This window comes from Lepidochelys olivacea (genome assembly GCF_965140295.1).
Source record: "Lepidochelys olivacea isolate rLepOli2 genome assembly, chromosome: 3".
In the NCBI taxonomy this organism is placed as follows: Eukaryota; Metazoa; Chordata; order Testudines; family Cheloniidae; genus Lepidochelys; species Lepidochelys olivacea.
In genome coordinates, this window is record NC_140413.1 from 12,450,994 (window position 1) to 12,469,192 (window position 18,199).

The 18,199-nt window shown below is 43.6% G+C and overlaps 1 protein-coding gene across 3 annotated transcripts in view; it reads left to right on the forward strand.

The window, feature by feature from the left end:
• PKHD1 (PKHD1 ciliary IPT domain containing fibrocystin/polyductin) overlaps nucleotides 1-18,199 on the forward strand; it is a 433,326-nt gene that overhangs the window by 364,286 nt on the left and 50,841 nt on the right. For all 3 annotated transcript variants that reach the window (XM_084623857.1, XM_084623855.1, XM_084623856.1), the window contains exons 61-65: nucleotides 4,105-4,240; nucleotides 5,287-5,374; nucleotides 10,663-10,770; nucleotides 14,375-14,533; nucleotides 15,917-16,060. In XM_084623857.1, the coding sequence (XP_084479983.1) occupies nucleotides 4,105-4,240; nucleotides 5,287-5,374; nucleotides 10,663-10,770; nucleotides 14,375-14,533; nucleotides 15,917-16,060 (635 nt within the window). The remainder of the gene's footprint in view (nucleotides 1-4,104; nucleotides 4,241-5,286; nucleotides 5,375-10,662; nucleotides 10,771-14,374; nucleotides 14,534-15,916; nucleotides 16,061-18,199) is intronic.

Sequence of the window (18,199 nt, forward strand, 5' to 3'; positions counted from 1 at the left end):
CTAACGGAGTCACTTGTTTATTATTCCAATTCACACTATCATCCTGCCCCTCCTCTTTAGTCCCCTGAACTATTAGATCTCCTCTGCTTAGCTCCCTGCCTTCACAGACTCTAACCTCCAGGGCATGGGACACATGGCTTCTTTCATAGCTCACTGTCAGCACATGCTCCCTGCAGAATTAGGGTATGGATTGAGGGGCCCAAGTTTTAGAAGTCTGGCCTAAGTGACTTGCCCTGTGTCAAAGAGGGAGGCAAATCAGAACGCCTGGCTCCCAGGGTCACGTTCTGACCACGACACCACACTTCAATCAACTGCCCAGCCTTTATAAAAGGACATTATTGATGTTATTTTTAAAGACCTCTTTTGTTTTGCTGCCAACAAAACCAAAGAAACCTAAAGCTGAAGCCTGCTTCCAAGCTGAATTTCTTTCTTCAGCTTTGTGCTCTGTGTGTATGTGTGTATATCTAGGAAGGTTGTTTTGTCATAGTCTTGATTGGCTGCACCTGTGTACTAGGGAGGGGTCCTATCCTGTCCCCAGGCTTCTCTGAGAGCCCACGCGCCCACTGTCCCATCATTTTTGCTGAATGATAAGAGCCATATTATGTGACTCTGAATCAGGGGTAATCAGTAGTCTGCATGTCTCCTCCTGCCTTTGTTATGCATAGGGTTGCCAACCCTCCAGGATTGTCTTGGAGCTTCCAGGAATTAAAGATTAATCTTTAATTAAAGATTATGTCATATGATTAGACCTCCAGGAATACCTCCAACCAAAATTGGCAACCCGAATTATGCACCTCCTTCCCCATCCATGTCCTTTCTCCACACCTGCGGTTGTTTCACTCCCAACAGAAAACACTAGGATTCTACATGTACTGCACCCCACATATCACTGATCTCTCAAATGCTTCCCCTTCTCTTCTGTTACTTCTGAATGCTTCTTAATTTCCCGTCCTGTCTTCCCTACCCCTGGGCCTGATCCAAAGCCCACTGTAGTCAATTGAAAAATGCCCATTGATTTCAATCTGCTTTGGATCAGGTCTGCGGGTCTGAACCTTTCCCCCCTTGAAGTCAATTGCCAACTCATTGACTTCAATGGTGCAGGATCAGTGACTACGAGAACATCTTCATTTCCTTCTGTCAGCGCAGTCCAATTTCTCCCTTTACCGCTTCAGTTCTTATGATGCATCCTTCTACGTGCCCCGCTTATTCCAGTTTCCTTCTGCCACACTTAAGTTCCCTGTTTCTGCGTAAGAGACATCTGCTCTCCGACAGGCCTCAGTATGTTCTGTGCTACCACTCCCTGTGGAGTAATATGTTTCAGAAGCTGGCATGGGCTTCTCCACTGGCCAGGACTTCATGGGCAGAGCCATCTTGCCCATGCACCCCATAGAGATCTTCAGGAGACTGACAGGTTAACCTGCTTTCCTGTTAATCCTTGTCAGCAGGGAATGCCAACCCAGCCCACTTCCCTGCCAGCACTGGGCTTCCCTGCCAGCACCTGTGACAGGAAAACATGCTCTTCCCTCAGCACTGATCAGACTGGGAGAGGCAGCTTTGCCCACTCCACCACCGGTTGGAGTTTGTATGGAGCAGCAGGCTAGCTGTGAGGAAGGGATGCAGAGGAATGGCTGACAAGCCTATTTTCCTTCTGGCACAAATCATCAGGAGAGCAGCAGGCTGCTGTCCCTCTGTCCTAGACATCCCTTGCAGGAATGTAAATTCATTGTGCCACATACTCAGGGCCCCAGCCCAGCAAGAATCAGGGTTGAGCACACTGCACATAAATGTCAATCTCTGCTGGGTTGTTTGGGTCCTAATCACCCACCCATATTTTTTTTTTAAAAAAGCTATGGGTGATTTTTTCCTAATAATGAATCCACAGAAGGAGTGTTACTGCCATCAGGAAGTGTCAATGGCTGCTCCCAACACTACGTTTTAGGAGGCTGTTCCTTGAAACTATAAAAGCTTTGTCATTACTTGTCCTGACTCCCCAGCCAGTATGCTGTCCCCTAGACACCACCCTGCCTCTCACCAAGTTCTAAAAGTCACTGGTGTTTACGAGTAGCTTGTCAATTGCTGGCTACCCAACTTGGGGGCTTATTAAAGGGGCCTGGTTTTCAGAACGTGACGGACACCCACTCTCTGAAAATCCCTCCCCTGTGAAGTGTCTCAATTTGAGCCACGAATATCATAATTATGAACATTATAGTAGTGCCCCAACTGAAATCGGGACCCTATTGTGCAAGGCACTGTATATAAAATGGTTAGAGATGGTCCCTGCCACACAGAACTTCCAAGATAAACTGATAAAGTGTTGAAAGGGAAATGGAGGCACAGAGGATGATTTGCCCAAGATTATACATCAGGTCAGTGCCAAGAATAGCACCCAGGTCTCTGAGGCCTGATGCATTAGACTACCACTTGCCACTGCCCCTGAAAACTTTGGCCACTATTAGTAGCTTTGTGGCTTGGCCCAATCTTTGCATTAAGCTGCAATGCAGTTTGCCCAGGGGAGCTCTGCTTTGTAATGCAAAGAAACAGTCTGAAGAAACTGAGTTAAACCAAAGCGAATTGGTCCTCAATAAATCTTTTGTTTGTAACCACTTTTAAGCAAACACTAGAGAGCTGAATGAATAGCTTTCCTAGTTTCATTGCAAGACAATGTCAACCCCCCAGTCGCCTCCCTTCACTGCAATGGTAGATTAGAGGTATATATGTATGTAAAAAGAAGATGCTAAATGACATGAAGTACTGAGAAGGGAATGAAATGATATGGGCTCAGAATAAAGTGTTGTTTCTTTATTCAACTGCAAAAGCCTTCTCTCAGGATGTTTGAATTTAAATTTCACTCTTGGAATAGCAATGGCTTTTTAAAGTGGTGTCTGTGTATCTCTGCACATTAAAATACCGTGATACAAGTGACAGAAGCACAAAATCACTGGAGAAAGGAATGTACAGTTTAGTTGCAGCCGTGTTGGACCCAGGATATAAAAGAGAGAGGGTGGGTGAGGAAAGATCTTTTATTAGACATGTTGGTGACAGAGACAAGCTTACACAGAAGAACTTTGTCTAGGCTAGAAAGCTTGTCTCTGTCACCAACAGAAGTTGGTCCAATAAAAGATCTTACCTAATCCACCCTGTCTCTGAATAAAGGAGTGCAATACAGATCTGCAGCCTTACATATTGTCCTTGTGCTGGAGAAGGCGAGTGTCTGTTTTTAGAAGACCTCAGGGATACTCAGTGGAATGATTTAGTTGGGGATTGGCCCTGCTTTGAGCAGGGGGTTGGACTAGATGACCTCCAGAGGTCCCTTCCAACCCTGATATTCTATGATTCTATGAATGCTCCTTGCCAGTCAGGATGATTTTTGTAGAGTCCATGTTTTTGAATGTGCAGGAAGGATGGTCTTATGGTTAAGGCAGTGGACTGGGACTCAGGAGATAATGTATAGAGCTTTTCAGTCCTACATCTCAACGCACTTTATAAAGGAGGTCAGCATCAGTAGCCCCATTTTACTGCTAGGTAAAGCAGAGGCCCAGAGATGTGACGTTACTTGCCTAAGGTCCCCCAGCAGGCCTGTGGTAGAACTGGGAACAGAACTCAGGGCTCCTGAATCGCAGTTGAGTGCCTTATGGGTTTGATTCCTACCTCAGTTGCACAATTCTGTGCGAACCTAGGACAAATCTACTAATCTTTGTGTACCTCAGTTCCCCATCTGTAAACTAAGGATGATAAATTGGGAATCCTTTGTTTATATTGTAATCTCTTTGGGGTAGGGATAGTTTCTTACGATGGGTATGTGCAGTACCTTGCACAATGAGGCCCTGGTCTCACATGGAGTCTCAAAGTCCTACTGTAATATTAAAGAAACTTACTGGGAACTTGACAGTGTCTTATTAAATCTTATTAGCAATGTTAATTCAAATTGGTATGAAACACTGAGCATTCCACCTGGACTGAAAACAGCATGAAGTTCTGCGAATGGAGAGCAATATCTAGTTAGAAGGGGTATCTAGGGAATTGCCTCGGGGGTTGGAATCAGGTATTTTAAAATCATCCTTAATAATATGGTGATTTTTTTCCATGTTGCTTTGCATGAGGAAGAAACGGAAGCAGTCTACCTCCTGGAGGTTGCCTGTATGTGAGGCCCTATAATATCTCTGTCCTGGTACAGCCCTCTGATGGAGAAATGGAGAAGGAGCTTCCTGTTCAGCCACAAATTATTTTTTTGGATAAGCAGGTAGTGATTTGCCTCCCTACAGGGGTATGATTCTATTACTTGCGGGCAGTATTGTCAACCCCACGCATTCGAAACTCATCAGATTGGCTTAGAAATACAGGATTTATTTTTTAATAATAAATGTTGGGTTCTTTTTCTTTGGGGTATAGGCAGGTGATGTTTTCAAGCCTTTCTTCTCAACTATGAGGACTAAAAATTTCCTTTTTTGAAGCTGAGATTCGCATGCAATCTCTTGACCCCTGAAGCTGAGGCATAAAGAAAAACATGAAATATTGTGGGCCTCATGATGAAATCACTAGAGTTGGCAACACTGAACTGTATGTTGGGGTTAACTGGAATCCCACATCTCCCTATTTTCCTGTTGCTACTTTGCATTTCGCTTCCATTATGAATCAGTCCCCTTTACCCTACTTGGGAAAATCGTAGGCAAATATCTACATAGACCTGGGTATGAACGTTGCAGATCAGGTGTGTCCTGAACTGTGATATCAAATCTAAACAGGTTTTGGGGAAGTTTGTGTCTGGATCCAGAACTGGACTCCGTGGTTTACAGCATTGCTATCCCCAGGCATTCAAAAATCATGAATTGGGCTCCCCAAAATCACGAGCTTAGATTTAAAATCATGACATTTTAAAAAACAATATTTTGGGGTCCTTTTTATTTGTCTTATGGTGTCATACTCTTTAGGGTTCACATTTTTGAGTTTTTCCCTGTAACCAGGAAAGCTAAAAATGTCCTTTTTTAAAAAATTAAAGCTGAGATTTTCTTCTAATCACATTCATTTAGAAACTGAGGCTTTGTGAGAAGCACCAAATAATGCAAGACTCACAATAAAGCAGTGAGAGTTGGCAACTCTAGGTTTAGGCTCATCTGTAGTAAATACAATACTTTGTACGATGCAATTTGTAACACATACTATGTAAATACATGCTGTTCTTGCTGCTAGGGATTAATAGATGAAAGTTGCCTTAGAAATAAAATGATTCCCATTTTTCTGCAGAAAAAACTGAACAAACCTTTTATTCCTTTCTTTTCTTCTTCGCAGGGTCGGAGAGTTGAGACATTAGGTCTGCCCTCAGAGCCATGGGTCATGACAGCCTGTCTCAAGGGCTCTTCAGAGGCTGTGTTGAAAGGTTTGGATATGTTTTGGATATGCTGTGGTGGAAGCCTCCACTAGAAGTGATGGCTACAATTTGAGGAGGTTCTTTTGAAGAAAGAATCAGGTTTAAGGCTCATCATTGAGCTAAAAAGAGAAGGCTGGATTTGAAGAAGTGTGATGGGCTGCTCACATGGGTATTAGGAGAAAAACAGCTTTAGAATGTGTTTCCATGCCCTGTCAACTTAGAAACACTGTCCAGTAGAGAAGACCCAAAATATAGGTCCTGGGGAAAAAAGAGAACGGATGGAAAATTATAAATCCATATAGCCCAGAGCTAGGCTGGTGTTAGTTGGCATAGCTCTATTAAAGTCAATGGAGCGACATCAATTTTATACCAGCAGAGTATTTGACCTAATATGAATAGAAATATCTACCTGTTTTTGTTTTGAATGTAGTATATTCCAATGAGAAAAAGTTTTAGTGGGAGATTTAAACATTCCCCTTCTGGCCCTGATTTAGCAAAATACGTAAGCACATGTTTAACTTTAAGTGAATATTCACTCTGGGCTTATTAAGGCTCACTTACATGCTTACATTTAGGCCCCAGCGTAAGTACTGTGCTGAGCTGGAAACCCAGACATCACAGTGTGGTGCATGAAACCATGAAACAGAAGCTGCTTATAAACACAGCATAAAATTGACCATGCTAACTTCACTGCCTGAACTGAGCGAGGTTCAAAATAGAGCTGGGCAAATGGATTTTTTTTTGGATCTCTGGCAATTCTGAAAAATGAAAAGAAAATCATTTCTGTTGAGTCAAAAATGAAATTTTTCACAAAATTTCAGCAAATGGAAAAGTTTAAAAAAAAATGGAGTCTGGTTAAAACGAAACATTTTGACTTTTCTGTTCAGCTTGGCTGAAACCGTCTTTTTCCAGCTCAAATTCAAAAGGCAAACAAGCAATGTCCCTGCTGAAAAGTCAGGGTTCTTACCATGGGAAGCTTTTGGGTTTACAATCAGGTTGAATGTGCCTGAACTTCGACTTGCCAAGACCATTTCCAGGAAAGTGTAAGGGGCAGGCAGTTTCCAGGATCTAGTTCAACCACCAGTTATTGGGCTAGATGCTAGGATCACTGGGTGAAATTCAGTGGCCTGTGCTATGTACAAAAATGGTAACTGATGATCACAAGGATCCATTTGGGCCTTAAAAAAATCTATGAATCTATTAATTTCTTGGCCTACCTGCTGAGATTGTCAAAAGCCTGGCCATTTCCTCGCTTTGGCTTAGCTTCATGGAAATCAAAGTTGTTATGGCTGTTTACAGCAGCTGAGGATATGATCCACAGTGTCAGTTGTGGGGTTGGTTTTGTCAGGTGTCCACAGAACAACCGCCAAATGATGACAAGGTTCAGTCACTACCGATCTAGGCTGGATTGAAACCAATAGCCTAGAAGTGAAATCCTCAGATCCCCTGTGTCACACTTCTCTGTTTCACGTGACTTTTGAATAAGCTTTATAAAAATCTGCTGTTCATTTGGAAAGAACAACCTTTTTTCCCTCCCCATTTTGCAACTCGAAACGAAAAAAATCGTGAAGGGGAAAAAAAGAGAGAAATTAAAAACAAATGGAAGTAAAAGACTCAAAAAAAGAATAGTCACCGAAAAGAAATGCACTTTACATTCTTTAAAAGATACATGCATCAAATTAATAGTCAATAAACTCCAGCAAAGAATGAATTGTGCTGTACAGATGTTCTGCATGTAATAGTTTGCTGCAGTTTTTCCTTTGACAAACGTCCTTATTGCGCTCGTCTTTTGAAGCATATGAAAGTAGCATTTAATCGAAATGGATCTGTCTAGTGCATTGAGCCTGCTTCATCTGACAGCAGTCAAACTGCCTCATGTAAAGTAGTTTAGCTCCAAATTAGCTTGCTTCTGCGTTAAATACCAGCTTGCCTGAGAGATCTTTGTGAAGACTCATATATATATATATATAAATAAAATAATCTGAGATTTGAAGCATATGTGCCCAAAAGCTGAGATAGTCTGTGTTGAGAAGTACAGTACAGTACTCAAGGCTTCATCGTAGACTCAGAATAGCAATTGTAAAACATTAGAATGCAGCTGAAAGGATCCTCTATAAAACTGGTGTTACAGTGAGCTAAATAGTAGAGTCAAAACCACTATAGGTAGTCAAGGCAGATAGTGTGGTCATGAGGGCCGTATAAATACCTAGATAAACAGAAGAGCCAGAACGGACACTGGCAATGGGGGAAATCCATACTGCTAGGTTAAGGTCTAGATTCTTATTGAAATCATTGGGACTATTCACTGACTAAGTTACTAATTATTAGCATTTATATTACAGTGTCAGCTAGAATCCTCAGCTGAGATCTGGGTTCCATTGTGCTAAGTCAGGGATCAGCAACCTTTGGCACGTGGCCCATCAGGGAAATCCACTGGTGGGCCAGGACGGTTTGTTTTCCTGCAGCATCCGCAGGTTCGGCCAGTCGCAGCTCCCACTGCCCATGGTTCACCATTCCAGGCCAATGGGGGCTGCGGGAAGCGGCGGCCAGCACATCCCTCGACCCGCGCCTCTTCCCACGGCCTCCATTGGCCTGGAACGGCGAACCGCAGCCAGTGGGATCTGCAGTCAGCCAAACCTGCAGACGCTGCAGGTAAACAAACTGTCCTGGCCCGCCAGCTGATTTTCCTGACGGGCCATGTGCCAAAGTTGCCGATCCTGGTGCTAGGTGCTGCATATACAGAGATGATGAGACAGTTCTTTCTGCAAAAAGCCGGCAATCTAAGTGAACAGGACAGACAGTGGGTAGCAGGGGAAACAGCCACTCAGAGGGGAAGTGACTTGTCCAAGATTACTAGGCAGCAGTCGCTGGGCTGCCATGCAGTTGCCCAGCACTCCCAGTGCTTTTCATTTTCTCTTTCCGCACCCAACATTCTGCAGCTTCCCTGGGCTGGATCGGACCCTCACTGTTCAACAACCCTTGCCAAGTTTATCTTCTGACCAGTGATTGTACCATTTCAATAATCTCTTTGCTGCTGGGCATTGGCTTCTCAAAGAAGTCCTGTTAAGTGAGGTGGGCAGCGCTGGTACTGGGTTTTGCCTGCATTATGTACCTGAAATGCTTAAGGCTGAGACCCCTGATACTTGACAAGTGTATATTACTAGAATTAGGATTCTTACTAGCTGAAGCCCAGACTATGAATCCCTTGTTCATACTGAATAGTACTTTGTACCATGAATAGTTCCATTGAAGTCCGCTGGGCTACTTGTGTTGTGAAGTATGAATGACTAAGTAGGAGAAAGGGTATCCTAAGCCGGCCCATAATTTAAAACCTTCCTGCATCCCTTTAACAGTACTGTCAATTTGTGGTGTGCATGAACTTTCCTGTTGAAGATGAGTCCAAGAGATGGTTGTAAAGATCTGTCCCCATCCCCAGAGTCGTAAAATTACCAGAAGTAGACAAACAAGGCACCTTCACCTGGTATATTGTGTTGTCTTATGGTTATATAAAGTTATCACAGCTATAATGCACTTGTTTCATAAAGAAAGCACTTATGGCATATAGGCTTTCAGCAAGTAAGGGAGTTTTTATTTGTGATCTCTGGTTTGAGTCCAGCATCCTAAGGACATTCTGATTTCTAACCCTCACCTGAATCAATATTTAGAAAAAAGAAAAGGAGTACTTGTGGCACCTTAGTCTCTTAGTCTCTACTCCTTTTCTTTTTGCGAATACAGACTCACACGGCTGTTACTCTGAAACCTGTCAATATTTAGAAAGTTTGTCAAACTTTGAGAACTTTGCCACTTTCATTCCATGAGCCTGCATGAAGCTCAAGATTTGGCCAGCATTCCACAAAGCCCAAGATTTGGCTGGTACTCAAAGGCTCAGAAAATAAATGAAGATACCCTTGATACTGCAACCGGCTATCTTTTAAATCACCCTGCTGAGATAGAAATCATAGTAAATGCAAATTTGGGTGTAAAACCTTACTGGGTCAGAATGCACACCCATATTGCATAGGTGTAAATAACAACACAAGGTGGAAGGCCTCAGGAGAATCAATGATTTAGTCTTAAATCATTTCACAGCGACTTTTTGTCTTACAAGTTTCTAGCTGAGACAGATCCACTTGTTTGTTTGATCATATGACAACCATCCCATTGAAACTTCATGGCCTGAGTCATTCCAAGGCTTCTGAAAGGAAGGCAGCACTTGGAATAATCAAAAGCCACTGCCATCTGATGACTGTTTAATAGCCTGTGTGCAAGGGGCTCTCTTCCATGCTACACTAGTTATGCACAATTAGTTTTCTGGCCAAAATGTACTGCAGAAAATGGAAGGAATGTTCTGCCCCAGTGGTTGTTGCAGCTGTCTGGCTGTAATGAATTAGCTTACGCGGTTGTTTTTTGCACATCAGAAATCCCCTCCTTAATTCAAAGTTGTATACCACTCACTTACCCCGCAGGTAGGGCATAACAGACCTATAGAGCTTCCCCATATGTCAGGTACAGCTGAGAGGCTGAAGCAGGAAAGGGGTTAAAACAATAAACTGCTGCTGCTTCTTGGAGTCTGTCTCTTTGGCTTGGATAACAATCAACATCCCACTAAAAATCCCCTAAGAGCTCCATTGCCTGTGGCATCATTCTTCTCAGATTCAGATATGTTAACACTAGAGCTGGATCAAACCAAATCATTGCATACACGCAGCCCCCAGTTCTGGGAAAATGAGGTTCTGGATCTGTCTAAGGTACTTACCTGTCCCCCACTACCGTAGTACTTCACTGTCTTCAGTGGATTTATTCTTACACCACTCTTGCAAAGTAGGGCAGTGCTGTTGTCCCCATTTTATAGATGGGGAACTAAGTGACTTTTCCAAGGTCACACAGGAAGTCTATAGTAATGCAGGACATTGAATTCAGGTCTCCCTGGCCCCAGCCTAACACCTTAATCAATGGCCCATACTTCCTGTCTCCCTGAAATGGAGCTTCATAGGTAGGCCCTATCTCTATAGCGAGCTAAGCCATAACCCTAGACCTGGTCTGCTCTGAACTCTGGGGCAGGTCGGACCTGGTTCTGAATTTAACAATGTGCGTCTCTTACTTGTGTCAGAGATCATGATGCCACCCCCTCAGCTAGTGTATATTGGGGTAGCGCTCTTAAAGTTGTAGAAGCTGTGCAGATTTGCAAAAGTTGAAGATCTGGCCTGTAGAGTTTTCTTTGCAACCTAGGAGCTTGCTTTTGGTGATGTTCAGCAGAAGGTTGTTAACTCCCAGTGTCCTTGTGTATTGTTGTTCAGGGCACACCAGAGTAGAGGTTCAAGATGGACGGGCTAGCTTTACAAACCTGGCAATCTCCAATTCAGGCTCAAACTGGTACCTCATTTTCACTGTTATTTCACCTCCAGGTAAGGACCATTATATATCTCCACATTGTTCTTGCTTTACCTTAGTCATGGAAAAGTCTTTAAAAGCATATCAGAGGCAACACAGAAAGGAATGAGATCGATGTGTATGCATATCTCAAAGCACTGGTTTCACCTCCCAATGTACTGGAACACAACAGTCAGGGAGCGAGACTGGCAGTCAAAGGCCTGATTCAGGCTTATGCCCTACAAGTCTGGGCCTAGGACCCCACAATCTGGAGTCATGTGATTATATCAGAATCTGAGCCTTCTTTTTTTTTTTTTTTAAAGTAAGTCTCTTGTCGTGATGGTTGTGAAGAAAAGCTTGGAAACCTGACTTGAGTGAAGCCAACACAGTGTTGTCTGTCTGAGATTGCAGAGAGCCTGAAACAAGAGCTCTGAACTGCCCCATCCCTCTCGGTGCAGTGTTAACTCCAAGACCCACCCTTCTGCAGGGCAGGGGGCTTGCCAGCACCATCTAGCAGAGGACTCAGTGTTCGTGGCAGGAAGAGGAGAGTGCAGATGGCCCCGTCCGCCCACTGAAGCAGTTGCACCCTGGTTGGTCCTGAGGGAAGAGTTTCTGCTCAGAGGGTCTCAGGCCATGGTGTAGAGGCAGAACCATGGGGAGCCCATGTGATGGTGTGGCCAGGACCTTGAATTGCCTTAATCCAGCTCTATGGCAGCCTGGAATATTTCACTGAAATGTTAAGAAATCACAAATTAGTGTCTAAACATCTCAGGTGTGTAATGGCCCCAGGTTTAGAAAGACTAAATTGTGGTGCATAAAATACTCACCTATGTCCCCTTAAACTGTGAGCATTTGTGCTCTGCTATGGGGTACATTCCTGCAAGTTCCTGAGGACCCTCAGCTCCCACTGCCTGCACTCCCACTGGCATCAGGAGGAACTCAGCTCCCAACAGGCTCTGGACCATAAAGTGGAAGTGTTATATGTTGCAAATTCACTGCAAAAGCTACTGCAGTGAAGTTAGAAGATCTTCCCATTGAATGAAGGTCAAACCTGGATCCCTTTTGTTACACTTTTAGCTAATAAGGACTGTGCTGAGAGATCTTTTCAGACAGCAGCATGAAAAGCTGTTTCATTTTGCATGATCTTTGACTAATTTAAATCAGAATACTGTACATTTTTAACATGCATCATAAAAAATACACTCTGAGTAACATAGATAATTCTGCGTTTTAAATCTCCTTCAGCATTCTCAAGTGGGAACCCTGTTGGAGAGGGTACCGCATGCTGGACATTTATAGCATATGCTTTCTTGGCATCTATGATAAACTAACAAAAAACAAAATTTCCCAGGCACTTGGGATCAAATTGTGTCATTAGTTTTGCATGCGCTGCCTGCCATAATTATTCATGCCCTCTGACCTCCCTTTTGGATTCCTAGATGGAGCGATCCTTGAAGATGCAGCTGGTGCTGAATGTGGAGGCCCCAACTGAATAGTGGCATTGGTTGGAGAGAGCAGATTATTTCCACGGGCGAGTATGTCTGCACTGCAATCAGAGGTGCGATCATGGCACAGGCTAGCATACATGCATTAGCTTTAATCTAACTAGCAGAGCTAAAATAGCAGTGAAGGTGTAGCCGTATGGCTTCAGTGCAGCTGGCAATGCAAGTATATCCCCAGATGCTTGTACAGCCCATGCTGAAGCCTGCCCCACTGTGTCTTCACTGTTACATTTAGCCATGCTAACTAGATTAAAGCTAGCATGAGTATGCCAGCCACTGTGATTGCTGAGCAGACATACCCAGTGTTGCATAAGCTTGCTATTTGCTTCTGGGTATCATTCCCTGTAGTGATATGGGTCTATATGAGCTTGATCCAACTCCCTTTTAAGTCCATGAGAATCTTACTATTGACTTCAATAAAAAGGAGTTGGATCCAGCCCTTAAATTCTGGTTTCATTTGAGTCCTAGATGTCTATACTTCAATCATCCATGGCTGGCCCCTGCCCGATGACTCAGGCTCATGGGGCTGAGGCTAACGGGCTGTTTAATTGTGGTGTAGACATCCAGGCTCAGGCTGCAGCCCAAGCTCTAAGAGCCTCCCACTTTGCAGCGGCCTAGACCCTGGGCCGAATAGCTACATCACAATTAAGCAGCCCCTTAGCCTCAGCCCCGTGAGCCTGAGTCAACTGGCATGGACCAGCCATGAGTTTTTAATTGTAGTGTAGATGTACCTTGAGAAACCTTGATCCACTGTTGCTAAAAGTCCCTATGTGTAAACGTCTGTAGGCCACTTCTGGTCAGTTGCAATTTGCTTGCCACATTGTTCCGATGAAGCCTGAGTTTGTTTAAAGGGACAAGGGCAAGCTGAAATCTAGTCAAGTTCAAATAAAAGTAGTTTCAGGTACTACACCTGCCTTCAAGTCCCCACCTGCCAATGTTTGTGTGTGTGTGTTTTTTAAGTAAATCAGAAAATAAGCTTCTTAGACATTTGTATTGAAAATACAACTCAGACAAGTACATTAAATAAATCTCCATTAAAGTCAATAGAGTTGCAGATTTGGGATTGATGACAAAATCAGGTTATAACAGGGGGTTGTTTGTTGGCCCAGGTGATCTGGCTAAATTTCAGCCAAGAGATTGCATTCTGCCCACCCAGTTTTGCTTGTGTAGTTTCAACTGGATAAAAAACAGGAGTTCTTGTGGCACCTTAGAGACTAACAAATTTATTTGAGCATAAGCTTTCGTGGGCTACAGCCCACTTCATCGGATGTATAGAATGGAACATATAGCAAGAAGATAGATAGATATACAGAGAACATGAAAAGGTGGAGTAAGAGGCTAATTAGTTAAGATGAGCTATGATCAGCAGGAGAAAAAAACTTTCGTAGTGATAATTAAGATGGCCCACTTAGACAGTTGACAAGAAGGTGTGAGGATACTTAACATGGGGAAATAGATTCAATATGTGTAATGAAATACACTGGGTAAAGTGATCTTCACATTCTGTTTCATATTCTTGTGCCGCGTCATTGTACATTCCAAAGGAATGCTGCATTTAAGTGGTGGGTGAAGTGGTTCCTAATCAGCTTATAGAATGATATGGTATGTTTGAACAAAGTGTGTTACATACATTGTGTACAAAATGTGACAGTTAATAGTTGCACTAGTAATAGTAATGATAGTCCTACTGCTTGTTTATAACGTTTTAATCAACTCTGTGGAGAAGGTTGACAGCACTTTAGGCCCAGTCTGGCAGAGCACGTGCTCAACTTTAAGAATGTGAATAGTTCTGTTGAAGACATTCTCAAAGTGCCTTTTGCTGGATCATGGCTTTAAGTCTGATATCCGAGAACAATTTCAAATTTCCGATGATCGGCACTCTGTCAGCTGGGCGGGAACCGATAGCAATAGTTCATGCCTTTAGTCTAGCAGCTTTGTCAGTTCAAGAAAGGTTTGGTTACATGTTCTGTTTGGGCCTGTGGAAGTCAATGGAAAAACTCCCATTGACTTCATTGGGCTGTGATTTAGGCCCTTTCATGAATGTATTTTCAGACATCAGTTCCTGTGTTAGTGGCCATAACCAGGTGTTCTGGCTATAAAACACGTGTTGTAATAATCTGACATTTTCCTCTCTCAGGTGCTGACTTCACTGTCGAGTCCCAGCCATTTACCATCTTCCCTATCCCCATGGGAGAGAAATCCATCACGGTCCTTACTGCTGTGTTGGGCTCAGTGGCTTCGGTGCTAGTTCTGGGTCTTCTTTTATTCTGCTGGTCCAAGAAAAGCCAAAGTAGCAGTAAGTGGGAATCCCCAGGAGAGCTCTCCATCTGCAGAGTCTCTTCCATTTCACTGGTGTCTAAAGAGTAACCCTTAAAGAGTTCCGTAACAATGGTAAGGCAGGCTGGGCTGGTGGTATTGACATTGGTCATATCTCTTGTACACATTGGGCCTGACTCAATGGAACTCAACTGACTCCAGCAGAAATCGTGGTCTCATTGTGCTAGGCACTGTGCATACACGTAATAAGACAGCTAGTCCTTGCCCCAAAGAGTTGACAATCACTGACAAAGGAAGCATTATTATCTCTGCTCTCCAGATGGGCAGCTGAGGCACACAGAGAGAAATAGCCAGGTTTTCAACGGTGCCAATATTGTCAACACTGTTTTCAGGGGGAACTGCTGAGCACTTTGGAAAGTCGTATTTCCAAGATGTCATGCAGGGAGCATAGCCAGGAATTGAACACAGGTCTCCTGAATCTTAGCCCAGTGCCGTAAGCACAGGACATCCAAGCAAAGCACTCCACAGCTTAATTGCATGTTGCAGCTTTCTTTTTATCCAAACTGTGCAATTTTAAAAATCAGATCAGGCCATATTCTCCTCTCCCTTGTACTGGTGTAGTGGTACTGAAGTCAGTGGGAGCTCAGCACCTTTGAAATTCCAGGCCACTTACCTAGGTGTCTAAATCAGGATTTAGAAACCTAATTTTAGGCTCCTATTTTTTTTAATCTTGGCCCCTGTATTTCCCTGTATTTATAATAGGAAATAATGAAGCAACTCACTGTGATGTGGCAAATATAAAGGCCCAGGTTGTAACGTAAGGATGCTTTCTACCTTGTGGCCCTAAAACTGGCATAGCTTCAGGAGGAGTGCCCCAGAGCAGAAATATCCTCGGGTGGAGAGTTGCCAGTGTAAGAGGAATGGCTGGAGAGAAACAGAGCATGGCCAGGAGGACTTTTCTGAATGCCAGCAGTCCCCAGATGCTCTCATAGTCAGATGGCATAATTTAGAGCGGCCTTCAAAGTGTGCTAACCTATGCTGGGGAACTATTCCAGTATGCAAATAGCTCAGGAATGGGGAAGCACAAAAATGGTTGAATGCCTCACTCCTGAGTTGCACTGTGTAGTAGCCTTGGCTGTGACCAGCCTAAGTTTCTAATGATGCCCAGTGTATACTGTGAGGATCTGAAGGCAGAGTTTTGCTGAAGTGAAGAAATGTGATCCCTAGAGGTAAAATGCAATGAAGTGTAATCATAAAATAAGCCTCCCCCTTTTGGGCAGAGAGAACGCACACAAGATTAGATGCCAATTCACCAGCAATAGATTGTTTCTTAAAGTAATACTGTGTCTGGCTCTGAGCCCTGGATGGACTGAGAATAATGTAACTGTTTATTTCAATACAGAAACAAAGATTGAACAGGCTAAGGTACCACAAGCAAAGAGCAATATGAAATCCTCCCAGATCCCGCCACAGCAGCATTCAACTCGTGCCGATCTGCACCATGCCCGGGAAGAGAACAAAAGAGACACTGCTGGGATGGAAGGAGGTGAGCCTGCAGAATGAGAATGACTCACATTTCTAAAGCCCCTTTCAACCAAAAAGATCTTCACGCACCTTACAAGCTATGAGCTTGTGTAGATTGAAGTTGTAATTTTGCCAGTTAAGGATCTGGTCTAGATAGATAGATGAATCACTTGCTCCATTAATAGAGCTGATTACTACAAATGAATTCTCTCTCTGAACTGAAAAATGTACAGGAGAGTAAATGTGTGGTTCAATTTTTAAATGTCTATGGAATTTATGAATTGAACGGTGTCAGGATTTCACCCAATGTCAGTTTTTGCCACTGATTTCAATGAGGCCAAGATATTTGTTTGTTTTTTTTTAAATCCTCAGTTTCCAAGCTTCTCTCCCAAAATTGAAGAGAAAATATTGCTTAAATATGGTTATAGTCAGAAAAAAGGCCATGTTAAAATGCTTCATTTGCTCAAACAGTGTGTTGCATGTGTTTTCAGATCATACCTGTTTATGTTATTGGCAAAACTGACATGTGAGTGACAGAATCAGCCTATATTGGCAACAGATAGTCCTGATGGGCACCGTGTTCCAGAAAATCAATTGCAAGGGGTCACTTTTGAAGTGAGACTCTTGGCAAAATGGTAACTGTAACAATGACATTTTGGGGTTCCTTCTATCTTGGTACTTTGATGACTCCCATCACCATAGTATGTTTACAAAAAGAAAAGGGGTACTTGTGGCACCTTAGAGACTAACCAATTTATTTGAGCATAAGCTTTCATGAGCTACTGTAGCTCATGAAAGCTTAGAATCATAGAAGATCAGGGTTGGAAGGGACCCCAGAAGGTCATCTAGTCCAACCCCCTGCTCAAAGCAGGACCAATTCCCAGTTAAATCATCCCAGCCAGGGCTTTGTCAAGCCTGACCTTAAAAACCTCTAAGGAAGGAGATTCTACCACCTCCCTAGGTAACGCATTCCAGTGTTTCACCACCCTCTTAGTGAAAAAGTTTTTCCGAATATCCAATCTAAACCTCCCCCACTGCAACTTGAGACCATTACTCCTCGTTCTGTCATCTGCTACCATTGAGAACAGTCTAGAGCCATCCTCTTTGGAACCCCCTTTCAGGTAGTTGAAAGCAGCTATCAAATCCCCCCTCATTCTTCTCTTCTGCAGGCTAAACAATCCCAGCTCCCTCAGCCTCTCCTCATAACTCATGTGTTCCAGTCCCCTAATCATTTTTGTTGCCCTTCGCTGGACTCTCTCCAATTTATCCACATCCTTCTTGAAGTGTGGGGCCCAAAACTGGACACAGTACTCCAGATGAGGCCTCACCAATGTCGAATAGAGGGGAACGCTCACGTCCCTCGATCTGCTCGCTATGCCCCTACTTATACATCCCAAAATGCCATTGGCCTTCTTGGCAACAAGGGCACACTGCTGACTCATATCCAGCTTCTCGTCCACTGTCACCCCTAGGTCCTTTTCCGCAGAACTGCTGCCTAGCCATTCGGTCCCTAGTCTGTAGCTGTGCATTGGGTTCTTCCGTCCTAAGTGCAGGACCCTGCACTTATCCTTATTGAACCTCATCAGATTATGCTCAGATAAATTGGTTAGTCTCTAAGGTGCCACAAGTACTCCTTTTCTTTTTGCGAATGCAGACTAACACGGCTGTTACTCTGAAACCTATTGTATGTTTAGTCCCTCTCAAATAATCCAGACCAAATCTGTTCCATTTACAAGTCAAAAATAAACCTGCCTGAAAAAGGTCAGCCTGGATCTGAATATCAGTATTATTTACTCTCTTTAGCACTGTCAATGTGCTCAGCAATTACAAGTTATAAACATTGTGACAATCCCTGCCCCAAAGAGATTACAGTCCCAGTTCCCTTTGAGTGATGGTGCTTAGGCCACACCCCTCTGCTCAGCATTTTCTATTGGTTGGTTTAGATGGCTCCCCACTCAGTACGCTGGCTTCTGTGAATCCCGCTCTCAGATGTGTATCTCTCCCCACGCATTGTGTAGGGAGCTTGGGCCCCTAAACCGGGGTTCTGAATGCCACTCGGTAGCAAGGTGCCTAAAACTTAGGTGCTGCAGTGCTGAGCCATTGCAGGGCCTAAGTGCCTTTTGTGAATCTAGCCCTTAGGTTCCTAAATCTCATAAAAATC